General features: G+C 42.2%; 1 protein-coding gene across 3 annotated transcripts; it reads right to left on the bottom strand.

Moving 5' to 3' along the window:
• Nucleotides 1-1,009: 1,009 nt before the first annotated feature.
• Nucleotides 1,010-17,613, bottom strand: rpl22 (ribosomal protein L22). 3 transcript variants are annotated; one of them, XM_079510227.1, is made up of 4 exons: nt 17,455-17,613; nt 15,395-15,514; nt 13,800-13,924; nt 1,010-1,201 (listed from the first exon to the last, which is right to left on the bottom strand). In XM_079510227.1, exons 1-4 carry the CDS (start codon nt 17,455-17,457, stop codon nt 1,057-1,059), a joined length of 393 nt encoding a protein of 130 aa, XP_079366353.1. In that variant the 5' UTR covers nt 17,458-17,613; the 3' UTR covers nt 1,010-1,056. The 3 variants fall into 3 exon arrangements, with proteins under 3 accessions (XP_079366353.1, XP_079366351.1, XP_079366352.1); XM_079510225.1 differs by lacking the exon at nt 17,455-17,613 and adding an exon at nt 16,237-16,380; XM_079510226.1 differs by lacking the exon at nt 17,455-17,613 and adding an exon at nt 16,237-16,373 and having other exon boundaries at nt 15,395-15,508.
• Nucleotides 17,614-19,518: the final 1,905 nt, after the last annotated feature.

Raw genomic sequence — 19,518 nt, 5'->3', positions numbered from 1 at the left:
ATATTTTCCTCGTTCAAATGAGAAAAAAAATATTTTTCTTTTTTTGCTGTAAAACTGGTTTCCTCGCAAAGACAACATAAAATAAATGCATTTCCCTCCACAGTTCTGTATCCAAGTCTTGCAGTCTGAAAATAAGAAAGGCAAAAATGGAACACACATGCCCAGATAGTGACGTCTGGTCTGTTGCCATGACAATCCATCCCATAATTTCACCAAGCACAACTAGTTAGTCGTGCTCCCCTAGTTACCGCTTCAACTAGTAGTATATAATGTACAAGCACCGGCGACGTCGGGGCCAGTTTGGCGCACACACTGCTCTCGCCTGTCGTAGCCTACGTCTGCCCATTTTATTTTGCAACTTGCAAGTCCATAGAATTGGAGGGTTACACAAGAAATCGGATAGAAACTTCTCCCTCAGACACTTGCACAATGCCATAGCTGTGGGATATGAAATGAGAAAACTTTTGCGATGCACCATATAACAATGTGGGAAATTATCTCAAGGTACCTTTCAGTGATTTAAGGTTAAGTCATACAGGCTTTATGCAAACTACAGCGTTTTCTGACATGCGCCATGACTTGTCAGGTGGGTGGGGGGCAAGTACAAACGAACCTGTTGACTCTCTCACAGCCACAGCTCTCCTTTCCCCTAAACTTAATTTCTTGGTAGGGTACTGGCAGGGAAAACAGCAAGTCTGCCGATTAGCTACTGAGAGCTGTACCAGTGTGGCACAGCAGTGTTGTCAAGGTTACCAGGCTCAGTCAGGGTACCCCAGAGACGTCACACTTAAGTTCCAACAGTTGCACCTTTCTATCACAATTCAAAAAGGTCTAAAGGTAAACGTATAATGAATTAATTACTGTGTTAATTTACTGGTACACACATGTCACAAAATGGGTTATTTTAAATAAAAAATCATCCTGTAGAAATGTAGTTGCTGTTCTGCTACTGTATGACAACATTAACATTTACTAATGAAAAGGGTGGAACACCAGAAAAGAAGACCTCTTTTTGTCTTTCATATTTTTTTATTAAAAGGTTTTGTATTAAAAAGTTTAATCTTCATCCTCCTCTTCCTCCTCGTCCTGGTTGATCTGGAAGTAGCGAAGCTCGTAGCTCTCCTTAGTGTTGGCGACCACCCGCAGCCAATCCCTCAGGTTATTCTTCTTCAGGTACTTCTTGGTGAGGTATTTCAAGTATCTGTTGGCAGACGGGGAGAAAGTAGTTTATAGAAAAGGTCTTAACCTCAGAATCAGACATAACTGTACTTTATTGTCAACTTGTAAAATACTTTACAGTAAATAACTAACGGTAATGCAGTAATACTTTACAGTAAATAACTAACGGTAATGAAGTATTAAATTGCTCAGCCTTATTTAGGGTGTCCGCTCTGTATGTACTGTAGGGCAGGGGTTCTCAACCCGTGGGTCGCGACCCCTCGGGGGGTCGCCAAATTATTTTAGGGGGTCCCCAAATTATTAAAAAAAAAAAAAAAGATTTTTTTAAATTTTATTTTCACGATTTTTCTAAAATAGCAGACCTACAAGCTCGTAGCGCGCCACTCGGTGGCGCGCTATGAGCTTGTAGATCTGCTATTTTTCAATAGCTAAATTATAACATAATGCTTAAAACACCAAAAGGGGTTCCCGCCCAAAATGGGTTAAGGTTATTGTAGCAGTCAATTTATATTGGGGGTCGGGAGGGGGCGGGGCGGGGGTCCCGAGACATTGCCAAAGCATTTCCGGGGGTCCCCGGCCAAAAACGTTGAGAACCCCTGCTGTAGGGCAGTGGTCCCCCAAATCAACATTTATTAGGCCACGGACCCCCCATTTGAAAACTATATGCCAGTGACCCCGATAAGGGAGGGTTTTTATGGCTCTAGCAGTGATTCCGAAACATTAATTTCAAGGAACCCCAGATTCACACGCATTAGGCTACGGACCCCCGATTTAATGGCATTTCTATCTCTGGTACGCCAATTTATACAGTATATGCTTGACTATTTATTTTATGTTATTTTTTTTGATACACAAAGAAGGGGTAGGACCCGATAAGTTTTTAACTAAACTTCTTCCTATCCCTTTTTCGAACAAAACTATAAGGATATTAGATATACATTGTTTTATTTCTTGTTTTATTATTATTTTAAATCTAGTTCTTCCTTTATTTCCATTGCCTGTTATTTTATGTTTTAATATGTTCGAAATAAATAAAATGAAAAAAAAAAAAGAAATGAAAATTACAATGTAAAACCACTGTTAATTTAACTGAGAGTGTACAAAAGGAGCCAAATGGACCCATTAGGGTCCATTTCGTTCTATTTGTACACTCTGAGTTACAGACCCATAATGGTGCATTTGGTTCCTAACTATCTCTAATTGAGCTAGGTACCCCCTGGAACTCCCTCAAGTACCCCTAGGGGTCCCCGGACCCCACTTTGGGAACCACTGCTGTAGGGGGTAAAATGAGATGATGAGATGAGATTAAATGTATTGTCAATGTACAGTACAAGTACAGTACAGTACAGTACAGTACAGTACAGTACAGCGAAAGGTGAGCCATCTAGAATCGATAGAAAGAATAGATGGTTTTGTTTGGTTGTGCTGATCTGATATGGTGTTGGTGTGCATGCTAATTGTATCGGGTAATCTGACGAGGTCAGAAAGCTTTCTCAAGACTTGGAGAAAGAGACGTCAATACGGCTGAACTGAGCCCATTCTGCCCCCCTCTTCTGAACTGAGCCCATTCTGCCCCCCCTCTTCTGAACTGAGCCCATTCTGCCCCCCTCTTCTGAACTGAGCCCATTCTGCCCCCCTCTTCTGAACTGAGCCCATTCTGCCCCCCCTCTTCTGAACTGAGCCCATTCTGCCCCCCTTCTGCAACCGTGCTGGTCTGAACTGAGCCCATTCTGCCCCCCCTCTTCTGAACTGAGCCCATTCTGCCCCCCTCTTCTGAACTGAGCCCATTCTGCCCCCCCCTTCTGAACTGAGCCCATTCTGCCCCCTCTTCTGAACTGAGCCCATTCTGCCCCCCTCTTCTGAACTGAGCCCATTCTGCCCCCCTCTTCTGAACTGAGCCCATTCTGCCCCCCTCTTCTGAACTGAGCCCATTCTGCCCCCCTCTTCTGAACTGAGCCCATTCTGCCCCCCTCTTCTGAACTGAGCCCATTCTGCCCCCCCCCCCCCCCCCTCTTCTGCAATCCTGCTGGTCTTGTTAGCAAGTTCTAAGTATGAAAAACAAATCTAGCCAGGCCAGCACGGTTCACATCATCTTGATTCAAGAGCGAGTCACAAGAGCTAGCAATTAAAACGGTTGAACCGTGTAATATTTTGACATTGGTTAATTGTGTATAAAATATCAGTCCTGTGTTGGCATGATGTCTGTTAGCGGTCCGATTTATTTTGGATGTCAGTAATTAAACAAAACACATTTCAATAGATGAAATTAATAAGGCCTTAATGTCAAGCACGTTCAAATAATGAAATTGAAAGGCCTTAATGTCAAGCACGTTCAAATAATGGGGGGGGTAATATGTTGGTTAGACTTTGGCCTATCATTAACAACAGTCTTACACATAGGCCTATCATTAACAACAGTCTTACACATAGACCTATCATTAACAACAGTCTTACACATAGGCCTATCATTAACAACAGTCTTACACACAGGCCTATCATTATCAACAGTCTTACACATTAGGCCTATCATTAACAACAGTCTTACACATAGGCCTATCATTAACAACAGTCTTACACATAGGCCTATCATTAACAACAGTCTTACACACAGGCCTTTCATTAACAACAGTCTTACACACAGGCCTATCATTATCAACAGTCTTACACACAGGCCTATCATTATCAACAGTCTTACACACAGGCCTTTCATTAACAACAGTCTTACACACAGGCCTATCATTATCAACAGTCTTACACATAGGCCTATCATTAACAACAGTCTTACACATAGACCTATCATTAACAACAGTCTTACAGTCATTAGTCAGACAAACCCGTGCTGTGGGTTAAAAACCACCCGTGGCTCGCGACATGCGTGGCAGGTTCAGTAATGAGCTATTAAAGCCCTTAAAAGGTATATTCAGTGATTTCACTTAATTCAAATATCACTTTTCTTTTTGAGTGGTGCAACCACTCCCTTACGGAGCTATGTGTGTGTTGAGTGCTGCAACCATTCCCTTACGGAGCTATGTGTGTGTTGAGTGCTGCAACCACTCCCTTACGGAGCTATGTGTGTGTTGAGTGCTGCAACCACTCCCTTACGGAGCTATGTGTGTGTTGAGTGCTGCAACCACTCCCTTACGGAGCTATGTGTGTGTTGAGTGCTGCAACCACTCCCTTACGGAGCTATGTGTGTGTTGAGTGCTGCAACCACTCCCTTACGGAGCTATGTGTGTGTTGAGTGCTGCAACCACTCCCTTACGGAGCTATGTGTGTGTTGAGTGCTGCAACCACTCCCTTACGGAGCTATGTGTGTGTTGAGTGCTGCAACCACTCCCTTACGGAGCTATGTGTGTGGGTGGGTGGCTGGGTGCGTCTGAGCACGAAAACAGCATGGTTGTTTTTCACCACCTGTGCGCAACCTAACACACACACAAACACACACATATTAACTGTATATATGGTGATTTCGGGTGTGCCAGTACAGTACAGTGACAGTACAGTTCAGTACAGTAGAGGGTACAGTAGAGGGACCCCCACACGGTATCTGTCATTTCTCAACCGTTTCGGACGCGGGCCGGCTTGCCGGAATCGGGCCGGCACCCTGGGTGCGTTCCTGTGGGTCAGTACAGTGACAGTACAGTACAGTAGAGGGACCCCCACACGGTAACTGTCATTTCTCAACCGTTTCGGACGCGGGGCGGCTCGCCGGAATCAGGCCTGCACCCTGGGTGTGTTCCTGTGGGTTTGGAGCTTCTGCACCCCACCCCCACACGGAGTTGCACCACTCACTTCACACGGGTGTGATTTCTTTTTGATAATCCTCCCTACTATAGAGTGTGCTGACCATAAGGAGTTCCTCCCTGTGCCTAGTTAACCCCTGGGGTCAAAAAAAAGCTTAGGTTTCGTTTTTGGCTAGAGTGCCCATTCTCTATGCAATCAAGATAGAGAGGGGCCTTCCTCCAATCATGATCGAGCGGAGCCTTGGTGTGCGTGCTGTTGGCCCCCTCCCCTCCCCTATGTAGAGCGGGTGCATGTGCACATCTTGTTACCGGGGCCGGTTAGATGACCGGGGCCCCCAAGGGCTCTTTGATTGATTGATTGAATACTTTATTAACAGTTTGCAGAAACAAGCACAGGAAAGTACAGTTCAATACAAGGTCTGCTAAGATGATTAAAAACCATTTCCATTGGGATCCTTCATATTCAATTCATCACAATTCTACACTTGGTCTGCTGCTTTTTCTCCCTTTACACTAAGGGCAGATTCATACCAGGATGTTTTACTGTGATTAAAAATAATCCTGGAGCGTATTGTTGGAAAGTGCACTTCGTTTGGGCAGGGTGAAAGCTCATTTGAATTAAAGTGCTGACCAAACAAACAAATTCACCCAAAAAAAATGGTGGTTTCGATTCGCTTCCAAGCGCACCGGAGGGCGGATCACCGCAGGTGTGAATGCAATTGCATACAATATCGGGGATAAACCAAAGAATGTGCCATTGTGGAATGAAGAAGTTGGCATTTGGCACACGAGGAAGGAGAAGGTATTATTACGTCACGTGCATGTGTTTGGTCCGACGGGCATTAGTCCGACACCCTAGCCAAAACCCAAAACCTAACTTCACAGGAAGCCACAGGTTAGTTTTAACCTTCCACGCATGTCGAGAGCCACGGGATAGTTTTAAACCTGCCACGGGTTAGTTTTAACCTGCCACACATGTCGGGAACCACAGGTGAGTTTTAAGCGGCCACAGGTTAGTTGTAACTGGCCACGCATGTTGGGAGCGACTGTGTTGTTGGACTAATGCCTGTCAACTATTATGTCTAACCAACGTACACACCCCATTATTACCCAGCGTCTGTGGACAGACGTGGTCTCATAAAGAGATAGAAGCCCATAACACTGCGTAGGCTACAGGATATTTCGCGAGAGAATGGGTTCCATCGCAATTGGGTTCCATCGCACATTTGCACACTGTCGCATTCAAATAAAGATGTTCTAGTGCGGGTCATGAGAAACATAAGTTCAATGGTACGACGACCTGGACGTGACAAACAAAGAAGATTACAAGTTGGTAAAGTTGCAGCGACACACACACACACACACACACACACACACACACACACACACACACACACACACACACACACACACACACACACACACACACACACACACACACACACACACACACACACACACACACACACACACACACACACACACACACACCTCATTTTTACAAGTTTACATCCTAAGTATAACTCGAAGTATAATACTATAGAATAGATTGTATTGTGTAGTTTACGAATTGAACACATTGATAAAGTTACCTGCTGCCTACATACAGTTGTGATCAAATGTTTACATACGTTTGTAAAGGACATACTGTCATGATAGTCCTGACTTTCCAATAATTTGTTCAACTCTTGTTTTTCTGTGATAGGTTGATTGGAGCAAATACTTCTTTGTCATACAAAAAAATCTTGAATTTATTTGTATTTTTATGAATGTTTAAGGGTTTTCTGAAAATGTGACCAAATCTGCTGGTTCATAAATATACATACAGCAATTATATTATGACCCATGGTCATGTAGAAAGTTGTGTCAATCAAATTAGCTTTGTGGCATGGCCTCTTAACTTCAAATGAGTCAATTATGATTGACTACATCTGGTGTGTTCACTTCTCTGAGCATTATTTAGGGCTCTTTTGGCCACAACCCCAAAACAATAAAATGGGAAAGTCAAAGGAGCTCAGCATGGATCTGAAAAAGCGAATAATAGACTTAAACAAGTCAGGAAAGTCACTTGGAGCCATTTCAAGTCAGCTACAGGTCCCAAGATCAACTGTGCAAACACTTGTTTAAGTATAAACTGCATGGCACAGTTGTGTCACTGCCAAGATCAGGAAGAAAGTGCAAGCTATCACCTGCTGCTGAGAGAAGATTGGTCAGGATGGTCAAGAGTCAACCGAGAACCACCAAAAAGGAAGTCTGCAATGAGTTAGAAGCTGCTGGAACACAGGTGTCAGTGTCCACAGTCAAGCGTGTTTTACATCGTCATGGGCTGAGAGGCTGCTGTGCAAGAAGGAAGCCCTTGCTCCAGAAGTGACACCCTAAGGCTCGACTGAAGTTTGCTGCTGATCACATGGACAAAGACAAGGCCTTCTGGAGGAAAGTTCTGTGGTCAGATGTGGTCAGATGAAACAAAAATTTAGCTGTTTGGCCACAATGACCAGCAATATGTTTGGAGGCAAGAGGGTGAGACCTTTCACCCCAAAGAACACCACACCTACTGTCAAGCATGGTGCTGGTAGTATTATGCTCTGGGCCTGTTTCGCTGCCAATGGAACTGGTGCTTTACAAAGAGTAAATGGAATAATGATGAAGGAGAATTACCTCAAAATTCTTCAGGACAACCTCAAATCATCAGCCAGAAATGTGGGTCTTGGGCGCAGATGGGTGTTCCAACAAGACAATGACCCCAAACACACATCAAAAGTGGTAAAGGAATGGCTAAATCAGGCTCGAATTAAGGTTTTAGAATGGCCTGCCCAAAGTCCTGACCTAAACCCCATTGAGAACATGTGGAGTTGTGGACAGTGCTGAAAAAACAAGTCCATGCAAGGAAGCCAACAAATTTAGATGAACTGCACCAATTCTGTCAAGAGGAGTGGTCAAAGATTCAGCCAGAAGCTTGCCAGAAGCTTGAGGATGGCTACCAAAAGTGTCTAATTGGGGTGAAAATGGCCAAGGGACATGCAACCAAAGATTAGCATTGCTGTATGTATTCTTTTGAACCAGCAGATTTGGTCACATTTTCAGAAAACCCTCAAACATTCATAAAAATACAAATAAATTCAAGATTTTTTTGTATGACAAAGAAGTATTTGCTCCAATCAACCTATCACAGAAAAATAAGAGTTGAACAAATTATTGGAAAGTCAGGACTATCATGACAGTATGTCCTTTACAAACGTATGTAAACTTTTGATCACAACTGTAAAACATAAAAAAATGCAACAATGATGCAACTTCACCCGGTCCCCCCCAATCGCACCACAACCGAACTACAGCTGTGAATGTGCCCTAAACCTCTTCACTATGAATGGTGACATCTAGATATGCCATTTCTGCCAAACAATCGCCGTAGAATAGGGACGCTAGTTCATGTGGTTAAGGGACACCATTATGCTGTTATACTGTCTATGACCCTAGAATAGGGACGCTAGTTCATGTGGTTAAGGGACATCATTATGCTGTTATACTGTCTATGACCCTAGAATAGGGACGCTAGTTCATGTGGTTAAGGGACACCATTATGCTGTTATACCGTCTATGACCCTAGAATAGGGACGCTAGTTCATGTGGTTAAGGGACACCATTATGCTGTTATACTGTCTATGACCAATCTGCATGAGAGGGGTCCTGATTGGTTAGTCACTAGCAGACACTGTAAGGTCTGGGCCAATGACAGATACTTTATTATACATACTGTATTCTTTCTGGAAGTCAGAGATTTGATTATCATGTCTGAATAAAATGAATCTAATAATAATAATAATAAACAAACCATAAGGAAGCCATGTTTGTTATACCACACGTATGAATTCCAGAGATGAATTCTCTGACTACTCATAATCCAGGCTAAAAAGACATGTTCTCCACTGCTTTCTATTAAAACAGCCATTTCTCTGGTGGTGAATTTGAATATGTGTCTAGAAAGAAGAGGAACTAACCAGGTGCTCAATGGAGATATGGAGCAAAATGTGATAATGATAAAAAGGTGCTCCACACGGATCAAAAATGGGATCAAGACATAGATAAAAAGAGAAGGATCCGGACACACAAAGTTACAAAACGAGGAACGCCTTTATTAAATTAAAAAGGCAACTGCCATTACTTCGACACAATGTCCAAAATATTCACATTTCCTGTAAACATTTCTCTGCACATTGCAATTTGTGGGGTCCCAGAAGACTACGATCTACAGTTGGGTGCCACCGATATTGTCCCTTATCATTTGACCCATTTAGGCCTGACCTCAACATTTTTAAAAATCCTTCTAAATCCTCCAGTTTTCTGAAATAAATATTTTCACGATTTTTCAAAAATAGCAGACCTACAAGCTCGTAGCGCGCCACCGATGAGCTTGTAGATCTGCTATTTTTCAATAGCTAAATTATAACATAATGTTTAAAACACCAAAAGGGGTTCCCACCCAAAATGGGTTAACTGTCCTTTTGCGCAGATCACGCAAACCTCAGCAAAAAGAAAAGGACAATATCGATGGCCTCCAACTGTATACACTCCCAGACAGCTGGAGGTTTGGGCTTTTACCTCCCTAATAGTAAGACGCCATCTACTTCTCCAGTGGAAATCTACTAGACCACCCTCTAGTACCCAATGGCTGAGAGAAGTAATGTCCTTTTTGAAATTGGAGAAAATCAGATATTCTACCAGAGGTAATCTCACTACATTCCAAGAGAAATGGGATCCTTTGTTATTCTTTAATCGCCAACTAGTGCCTACTCATTGAGTGATTGCCCCCCCCCCCCTCTTCTCTCTTTCCTCTCTTTCTATCCTTCCTTCTATACTTTCTTCTCTCTCTCTGTCTGCTTATGATTATTATTTTTACATGTTTTTAATATTTATTTTATTCATTTAAAAAATTTGATATTATTGTACCATGTTCTTTATGCACTTTTTATTGTATTACTTTCTGATGTCTGTTATGTTTGTTTGTGTATGGGTTTAGAAATGGAAAATGGAGTGGGCAAAGCAATCTAATCAGAAGTATTATAAAAGGTTGTCATTCCATGTACAGTATACCTAAATAACTATTGTATAAATGATGTGACTGAAATGACACCATATACTGTTGCCTAACTTCTAATAAAAATATCAATGGAAAAAAGGGGGCAACTGCCAACATGTTTCAACCTAACGGGTCTTCATCAGGGCAAGAATGCCCTGATGAAGACCTGCACGTCCTAGTTACTGCCTCTGATTGGCCAACGCCCTGATGAAGACCTGCACGTCCTAGTTACTGCCTCTGATTGGCCAACGCCCTGATGAAGACCTGCACGTCCTAGTTACTGCCTCTGATTGGCCAACCGCGTACATGTTTTTAATGCGGTTGTGTCGTGGCTCTATTTAATAACTCCTGTTATGGCCCACATGTTTCCTCTTTAAAAACAGTTTCTAAAATGTCTGAGCCCAGATACAGCAACGTGCGGCTAGCCAGTTCACGGACCCCGCGGGTGTCCGTGAACAGACAGTGGTACAGCTGCGTCTATTGGAGAGAGTGGATTAACTTGTAAGGGACCCTAGGGTACCGCTGTCCAAAATACAGAAAAGGCAACCGAGGGTCCCAAAAGGGGCTAGTCTGGTGACATGACATCTAAATTCAATTTATGGGCTAACGGAGTTGAAACAATTCAGAGTTTAAAAAGAGACAGGAAATGGCAGGACAGTGAGATGGAGAAGGACATCAAAGGGCCTCGTGTCTGCCCGACTCACCCGAATCGGCCCTACTTTTTTTTTTAACTTTGCTGCCCCATATATGGATTAAACGGTTGTCTGCGCTTATACGCGTAGTTGGCATAAATAGGTCCCAATAGCCTAGCTATGTTTATAAACGTATCTGGCAAGAAAGAAGTTAAGTACTAAATTAAACCTAGCCACCTAGTATAACCGTTTTCTCCCCCTCACCTAGGGGGCAGAAGACTACAGTCTCCACATGACCTCCCCTGCAAGTGCCAAGGGTCTTTCAGTATTCTAACCTAGCCAGTGCCACCTCGTTAGTAGTTCCATTATCTCCATTTGATTAGCAGACAAGAAGAGTTGCACATTAAAATATGAGAAGAATCAAAAATACTGTATGTGTATATGCTCTGTGGTTGAGCGAATATTGAGAAATGAATGGAGCCAAGGAACACTACCAGTGTCCACTACTGTTCTGATGAATTGAAAATGGAGGAACCTGATTACACAAGTCTTAACCCAACTCCACATTGCACAGATTCGTTCACGATTTTGCATGGCAGCTTGTCGTCGGCAGGAGATTCCCGACGACAAGCTCCTGTCGCTTGCCATCCATATCGCCTTGCCCGTCGGCAAGGCGACGGAACCCATTGATGAAGAACCGAACATGTTGGGTCTGGTGACCCTCGGTAGCCGACGCTATCCGTGTTGTTGTGATAAGGGGGTAAATACTCCACTGTAGAGGTTCTCTACTGTCTGCTCGTCTGACTAGTCATGTTTCAGTGCATGTTGCAGTGTGAACTAGATACCATAATTATTCTCAATGTCAACTCTCAATTCATAATTATACCAACTCCAAAGCAAAAGCAAAGCTAGCGAAAAAAAAGGCTCCAGTTTGGTGATTCTGATGAGTGAAGCAAGCGACCAGGTCTATGAAAACAAGCAACCAGTTTCACCACTTGAGTCCTATTACATCCACTATTTTTAAAAAGAATCATTAAAGCAAGCCCAAATAAGCAACTACACTTCAGAAATAAGCCCAAACTAAAGCAACGGGCAACTATGAATATTAAGCTATGTTACAGGAAAACTAGCCTAAAGTCGCTTATAATAAGCAAAACTGGCAACACTGCAAACTGCCGATCCAGAAGAACAGTTTGCCGGCCACTGCTACAGAGCTGACAATGAGGTTATATCTTCCCTTCTTCTCTGGAGTCCTGCCTCAAAGCAGACCAGAGGTAGAAAACTGTCGTTCCCCGATGTCATCGCTAGGGACACAGGCATCAGTAAGCAGGAACTGGGGGTGGCAATGAAGGACCGGGAAGTCTTGCGTAATATTGTGAAATCCACAATCTCGACCGCGGTCGAAAACTTATGATGATGATGCAAACTGCCTGCAGGCTGCTTTTTGCAATTTGCACGGGGAAAGATAATATTTCGTCGGGCGACTTGTTTTGTGCCGATTAAAAAATGCTAGTCTGTTGCAATCTGACAGTTTGAAGCAGTCTTTGACTAGTCTGAACAAGTTTGCTTGGTGTGGAGTCACCTTTAGTGCTTTTTCTGGATTTATCCTCGTAGTCTTTTTTGTATTGACCTGTACTTTTTGAGTGGTGTAAACCACTCCTACAACTGGCTTTTGTGTGCAGAAAAAAATGAGCATGGTTGCTATGTTCAAAATAATTTCTGACGTAATTAAATCACACCCGGGTGAACTGGATGACCGTAGCAACCATGGTCATTTTCTCTGCACAGAAAAAGCCAGTTGTGAAATCACATCCGGGTGTGATTTCATTACGTCAGATCAGAGCTGATCAGGCTACATAATACCTTACCTTATTTCATTACGTCAGACATTACGTCAGACCACAGCTGATCATGCTATATAAAACCTTACACCACTCAGTTCACACGGGTGTGATTTTTTTACCTGTACTTGAAATATACCCATTCTACATGTATCAGGTATGGTCGCCCCTAAACAGTATACAGCAACATAAACCGCAGCAACATAAACCCATAATAATTGAATGTGTGGAAAACATCATTGGTTTGTGATCAGTTTGACTGCTTAATGAACATTAAAGACAACAGGATTAGGTTAAACCTGGCTGTTAGCCTGGTCCGGAGCAGGTTAAGGCCAAAGCATTAGTTTCCATGGGAACTAATGTGGCATTGCTTTCATGAAACCGAATCAAGCCTCAACATATCCAGGTTAACTGGCAATCTTCATCTGGCAAGATTAACCAGTTTTCATGAAACCGGTTAATCGCTGATGCAGGCTATAATAAACCAGGATATCTGTTAAATCCAGGTTTAATCGCTAATCCAAGTTTTGTGAAATAGGCCCCTGGTCACTTGTTTCTCTTGCAAGACTGTCAACACAGCAAGAGAAAGAGGAACTTATGCACACACAAACGCAAAGACTTATGGGCCATATGAAAAAGGTGAATGCTATACCTCTTGGAGAAGGGAACCTCAGAGTTTAAAAGGTGAATGCTATACCTCTTGGAGAAGGGAACCTCAGAGTTTAAAAGGTGAATGCTATACCTCTTGGAGAAGGGAACCTCAGAGTTTAAAAGGTGAATGCTATACCTCTTGGAGAAGGGAACCTCAGAGTTTAAAAGGTGAATGCTATACCTCTTGGAGAAGGGAACCTCAGAGTTTAAAAGGTGAATGCTATACCTCTTGGAGAAGGGAACCTCAGAGTTTAAAAGGTGAATGCTATACCTCTTGGAGAAGGGAACCTCAGAGTTTAAAAGGTGAATGCTATACCTCTTGGAGAAGGGAACCTCAGAGTTTAAAAGGTGAATGCTATACCTCTTGGAGAAGGGAACCTCAGAGTTTAAAAGGTGAATGCTATACCTCTTGGAGAAGGGAACCTCAGAGTTTAAAAGGTGAATGCTATACCTCTTGGAGAAGGGAACCTCAGAGTTTAAAAGGTGAATGCTATACCTCTTGGAGAAGGGAACCTCAGAGTTTAAAAGGTGAATGCTATACCTCTTGGAGAAGGGAACCTCAGAGTTTAAAAGGTGAATGCTATACCTCTTGGAGAAGGGAACCTCAGAGTTTAAAAGGTGAATGCTATACCTCTTGGAGAAGGGAACCTCAGAGTTTAAAAGGTGAATGCTATACCTCTTGGAGAAGGGAACCTCAGAGTTCACAGCAATTTTGCTCTTGCTCCTCTCAATGGACACCACACCACCGCCCAGGTTTCCAGCTTTTCCATTCACCTTGATGCGCTCCTGAAGAAACTGCTCCTAGGGTAGAAAAGAGATGTGTACAGCAGAGCACAGCATTTTAGCAACTATTGTAAAATCAAAAACACTGAACTTCCCACAACATTTACTTGTGAGAAGCTGAGATACGGTGCCAAATGATAAGGTGACAGCTGTAGCAGCTGATTGTGTTGCTTTATTTTTTAACATAAAAAACACAATGGATCATTGAATAGCTAGTTCACAACCTGATTTAAGCCATTACATTTTGTGACAGACAGGATTGAACTGTGCTCAATAGACAGCAATGTGCTAATAGTCAGGGGATATTAATACAATCTGGGAATACATTTCTTACCAAGAATTTTCTTCACCAATGTGTTTGTAAAGGTGTCTACTAACATATCCCACATTGGTTTATATTCAACCACCCTAGGGGAATTTTTGACAGCTGCTGAAAGTTGGGGTACCATACAACCATTATAAGGCAAAATGTTCAAAATTTAATTATGCCTTAAGTAGCATGTGACGTGTCAAACTAGGGGGTTTATCATTATTCTGAATCCATTCCAAGCATTAGTTTTGCACGAAAAACAGTCCTTGGGCTAAAAATGGCCATAGCCGTCATCACAAATGTGATGAAGTCAGCACATTTGGGCATATTTGGGCAAGTGGCTATGGCCAAACTAGGGGGTCTATGGCCAAACTAGGGGTCAAACTAGGGGGTTTTCATGATTCTGAATCCATTCCAAGCATTAGTTTTGCACGAAAAACAGTCCTTGGGCTAAAAATGGCCATAGCCGTCATCACAAATGTGATGAAGTCAGCACATTTGGGCATATTTGGGCAAGTGGCTATGGCCAAACTAGGGGGTCTATGGTCAAACTAGGGGTCAAACTAGGGGGTTTTCATGATTCTGAATCCATTCCAAGCATTAGTTTTGCACGAAAAACAGTCCTTGGGCTAAAAATGGCCATAGCCGTCATCACAAATGTGATGAAGTCAGCACATTTGGGCATATTTGGGCAAGTGGCTATGGCCAAACTAGGGGGTCTATGGTCAAATTAGGGGTTTTTCATGATTCTGAATCCATTCCAAGCATTAGTTTTGCATGAACAACACTCCTTAAAAGGCCATAGCCGTCATCACAAATGTGATGTAATGTGATTCAGAATGATGCAAACCATCTAGTTTGACACGTCACATTCTATTTAAAGCATAATGAAATTTAGAACATTTTGCCATATATTGGCTGTTGATGGTACCCCAACTTTCAGCTGCTGTCAAAAATTCCCCTAGCGTGGTTGAATATAAACCAATGTGGGATATGTTAGTAGACACCTTTACAAACACATTGGTGAAGAAAATTCTGGGTAAGTATGTATTCCCAGATTAGATTATACAGATTATACTGATAATATTCCCTGACTATAAGGGATGATGCTTTGCAGCTGCTATGCATTATGTAGGAGAGATCAGATGGAAATACAATAACATAACTAATCTGCTTACAAAGTTGGCAGCATCCATGATGCCGTCCTCAACAGGGTGGGTGCAGTCCAATGTGTACTTTAGGATCTGCTTTTTCTTCCTCCCCCCACCCGGCTTCCTCAGCACTGGCTTTGCCTTTTTCTAGTTAGTAAACAAAGTAAAAAATAGAAAAGGGAAAGTCAGTTAAGACACACACACACACACACACACACACACACACGAACCTATAGTACAGTCTACCAAAAATAATCATGTAGCGTCTTAACAGTCGGAAACTGTTAGCTCCATTCCTATTCAAGAGATAACTTACTGACAGCTAATATTAGATTTGCTGAGCCAATGGACGGCGGTTTTAAAGCGAGAATATCGCTATTAAAACCTCCTCCGTCCATCCAAAGTGTAATACTTTATGGTGTCGTCCACCGTTAAGTTTTGCATTGAGTTGTGCTTGACATGTACTGTAATTCTGCAATCTGTTAATAAATGCATCCATCAATCAATCCATTGGCTCAGCAAAAATAGTCTGTGCAAAACACAGACTGGCATTAGTTTAGCAGCACGAGTCTTTAGTGATTGATGAATTTAGTAAAACACTTAGTTGTACGACAGGTAAGTTCAGTGTTGTTGACCAAGTATCCTCCTCACAAGTTTGCCGTTGCTGGACGCTAGCCTCTACTCCTCTAGGCTATTAGCATTTAGCCAACGTGGTTTGAACCAACAAGGTAAATAAAGAACAGTAAAGGGCTTTTTACTACTGCAGTAGACGTATTGATATACGTGCACTAAATACACACTTGTGTGTTTAGAAGACAAGCAAGAATGAACACAGTACACACTGTGGATGTACACATTTTAGTACTCACAATCGGAGCCATGACTGACAAATTTGGCAGAAAAGGAGGAGGAAATGCTACACAGGAAGTATAATAACCCGCTGCACAATCGATGCACTCATCGATTTGTCTATATCTGGAATCGATTGGAAAGAGACCAAGATGATTGATACAACTTATTCTAATGTTCCATCTGGGGACTGTTATTTAACGGTTTTTAGTACGCCAATAGGTTATGAGGTCTGTGGGGTTTTTTTTCCAGGAGTATCCTGACACATAGGGGTATGTAGCAGAACAGGATTTCCATTGTATTCTTAAATTCATCTCCAGAAACACAAAAATACATACTGTCCGCTTAACAAATAACAACAAACATGGTTATTTTCCAGCACATTATGGTGAATATCACTGCCTCACTTGTAGAAAACTTCCCATATCCTTAAGCTTCAATTTAAGACCAAGATGACCTTTCTATCTTGAAAATTGATTTTGATTTTTTTTTTTTTTTTGAGTGGTGTACTATAAATGGTAAATGGTGCATTTATATAGGGCCTTTATCTAAGGAGCTTTACATAGATTGTGCATTACATTCACCCATTCACACATTCATACACCGATGGGCGGCGGCGGAAACCATGCAAGGCACCAACCAGCACATCAGGAGAACATCAGACAGTTCCCTGGGTTCCTGGGTCTGTCCAAGCACGAAAATAGCGTTATAGCGTTTGTTCACAGTACAGTACAGTACAGTACAGTACAGTACAGTACAGTACAGTACAGTACCACTCACTTCAGACAAGTCAGACTTTTTGAGTGGTGTAAACCACTCCTACAACTGGCTTTGTTAGTTTACGTGTCTGTCTGTCTGTCTGTCTGTACCAAAAAAAATGAGCATGGTTGCTATGGTCACCCAGTTCACACGGGTGTGATTTCATTACGTCAGACATTACGTCAGACCACAGCTGATCAGTCTAAATAAGACCTTACACCACTCAGTTCACACGGGTGTGATTTCTTTTATAATTCAAATTTGTATTTGTTTTTCAAAATTGTACAAGATCTAGGTTCAGTACAAAGCAGCATCAACATTATAAACCTTACAAATAGCCAGTCCAAGAAACATAACAGATAAAATGAAAATAAAAAAAGAATAAAAATAAAAGCAAATAAATTAATGTTCATTTAAGGTTCATATACATCCAGAATGAGTCAGATTTTTTTCATATAATCTGTGTTTTACATAATTACCATGGAGTTAGCTCTGGTCCATAGCCCTAATGCTCAGTGCCGGTTCTAGGAGTCAGGTTGTGGCCCTATGCAATATTATTTTAAATGTAAATTTGCGATGAAAATGCTTCAATCTGGTGCACTTTGAGATCAAAATGAATAAAGAACTACACACATTAGAGTATTATCATCTTTACTGTGCTATTGCCAACAATTCAATCAACCAACTGCAATGAACTGCAAACCACTTCACCTGTAGGTGGTGGAAAGCCTGGTGAGGCGAGGTTACTTCACCTGTGGGCAGAGGGCCACAGGTGTATTGCATAATGCAATTTGCAACTTGCATTCAAATGCATGTGGCATATTATCAAATTATTCTGTCGTGTCTTGTGTGAGATCTTAATTTTATTGCATATTAAAATAATAACTAGTTTTTGGATAGGGCACAGGGGTGGGAAACTTTGATGATTAGAGTATTATCATCTTTACTGTGCTATTGCCAACAATTCAATCAACCAACTGCAATGAACTGCAAACCACTTCACCTGTAGGTGGTGGAAAGCCTGGTGAGGCGAGGTTACTTCACCTGTGGGCAGAGGGCCACAGGTGTATTGCATAATGCAATTTGCAACATGCATTCAACTGCATGTGGCATAATAATTATATCAAATTATTCTGTCGTGTCTTGTGTGAGATCTTAATTTTATTGCATATTAAAATAATAACTAGTTTTTGGATAGGGCACAGGGGTGGGAAACTTTGATGATGGAGAGGGCCGCTATATTTGAACACTCACTCCAGAGGGCCACAATGCATATAGTAAAAAATAGCTGATCTACAAGCTCAAACTGTGCGAGCTCGTAGATCTGCCATTTTTGCTATTTTTGAATTGGAATCCTGAATTATTTTTAGCTACCGGTATTTTTCTGAATTGGAATCCTGAAAGTATGAATCAAATTCATCAACACACTTTCACTTCACTGCTAACTTTATGGCAAATGGCATAATATTAGCAATATGGAAATGACCGAAACTGAATTACAAATTCATATTTGCCAACAAAACAACTGTAATAGAGATTTAGTTTCACAGACATTCAATAGGAAATTAGTTTGAGGTTTGCTTCTGAATGTGCACAAAAGACCTTTGGTTTTCCAGAGGGAAAATATTTTAAAACTAGAAAAAGTGCCCTTCTGGGCACAGGTCTCCACCAGGAGGATATGACTGTGTGAGATGTTTGGCAAAATGTTTAGGAGTAATATAAACATGTTTGCCTTTGATGGCAATTGGATGACTTGAGGCATTTTGTTCCAAAAATGTGTTTTGCAAAAATCAACCTGTTGGTGGCGCTATAACAGGCCAATGTGAAAAGGGTGGGATATATTCCTCAGCCTAGTAAGAAAATGTGTGAAAGATTTCACGTAAATTGCATGCTGCGTTCATGATTTGAGGCTTTTGTTGAAAACGGGGCAATCTTGCAAACTGTGAAAGCCAATTATAGCCAATTAGGATGGAATATGAAATATCGGACAGATCCGACTTGAGCACATGACCATAGAGATACTGTGTAACGAGTTGTACAAAAGTCGGCCTCCTGGTGGCGCTATAAAAGGTAGAAGCAGAAAATGCAGGTCAAAGGTTTGTCCTTGGCCTCTAGGGAGTGTGCATGCAACGTTTCACGCAGATCGGTGCAGTTTTAGGTAAAAAATGTGAAAAGCTGCCTCATGGTGGCGCTATAACAGGCCGTTCTGGAAAATGCGGGGCAGAGGTTCATCGTTGGCATCCAGGGAGTGTGTGTGCAAAGTTTGGCATCGACCGGGTTAACGGTGCCGGAGATTAGCTGTACACAGACGGACGGAAGGACGGACACACACACACACGGACGGAGTGCAAAACATACTCTCTCCCCATGCCTTCGGCCTGGTGGAGACAAAAAGAGACCCCTTCACTCTCCCCTTTCTGTCAGCTGCTTGCTGTTCGTTCCCCATCGGCCACTATTGCAGAGTTTCTACATTGCTGTCATTCCTGCTGGGGTGGCTGATAGCACCAGTGAACGGTGAGACAGTAGCTCTGGTAGACAGACTA

This window comes from Electrona antarctica, assembly GCF_951216825.1.
Source record: "Electrona antarctica genome assembly, chromosome: 9".
NCBI lineage: Eukaryota > Metazoa > Chordata > Actinopteri > Myctophiformes > Myctophidae > Electrona > Electrona antarctica.
The sequence above is the reverse complement of the archived record's forward strand: the minus strand, read 5'-3'. Positions and strand labels throughout refer to the sequence as shown.

Coding starts and splice junctions, on each gene's coding strand:
- rpl22 (XM_079510225.1), bottom strand. Junction 13,925..15,394: donor TCATGGATGCTGCCAACTTT/GTAAGCAGATTA, acceptor TTTCTACCCTAG/GAGCAGTTTCTTCAGGAGCG. Junction 1,202..13,799: donor GAGGTTCCCTTCTCCAAGAG/GTATAGCATTCA, acceptor GTCTGCCAACAG/ATACTTGAAATACCTCACCA.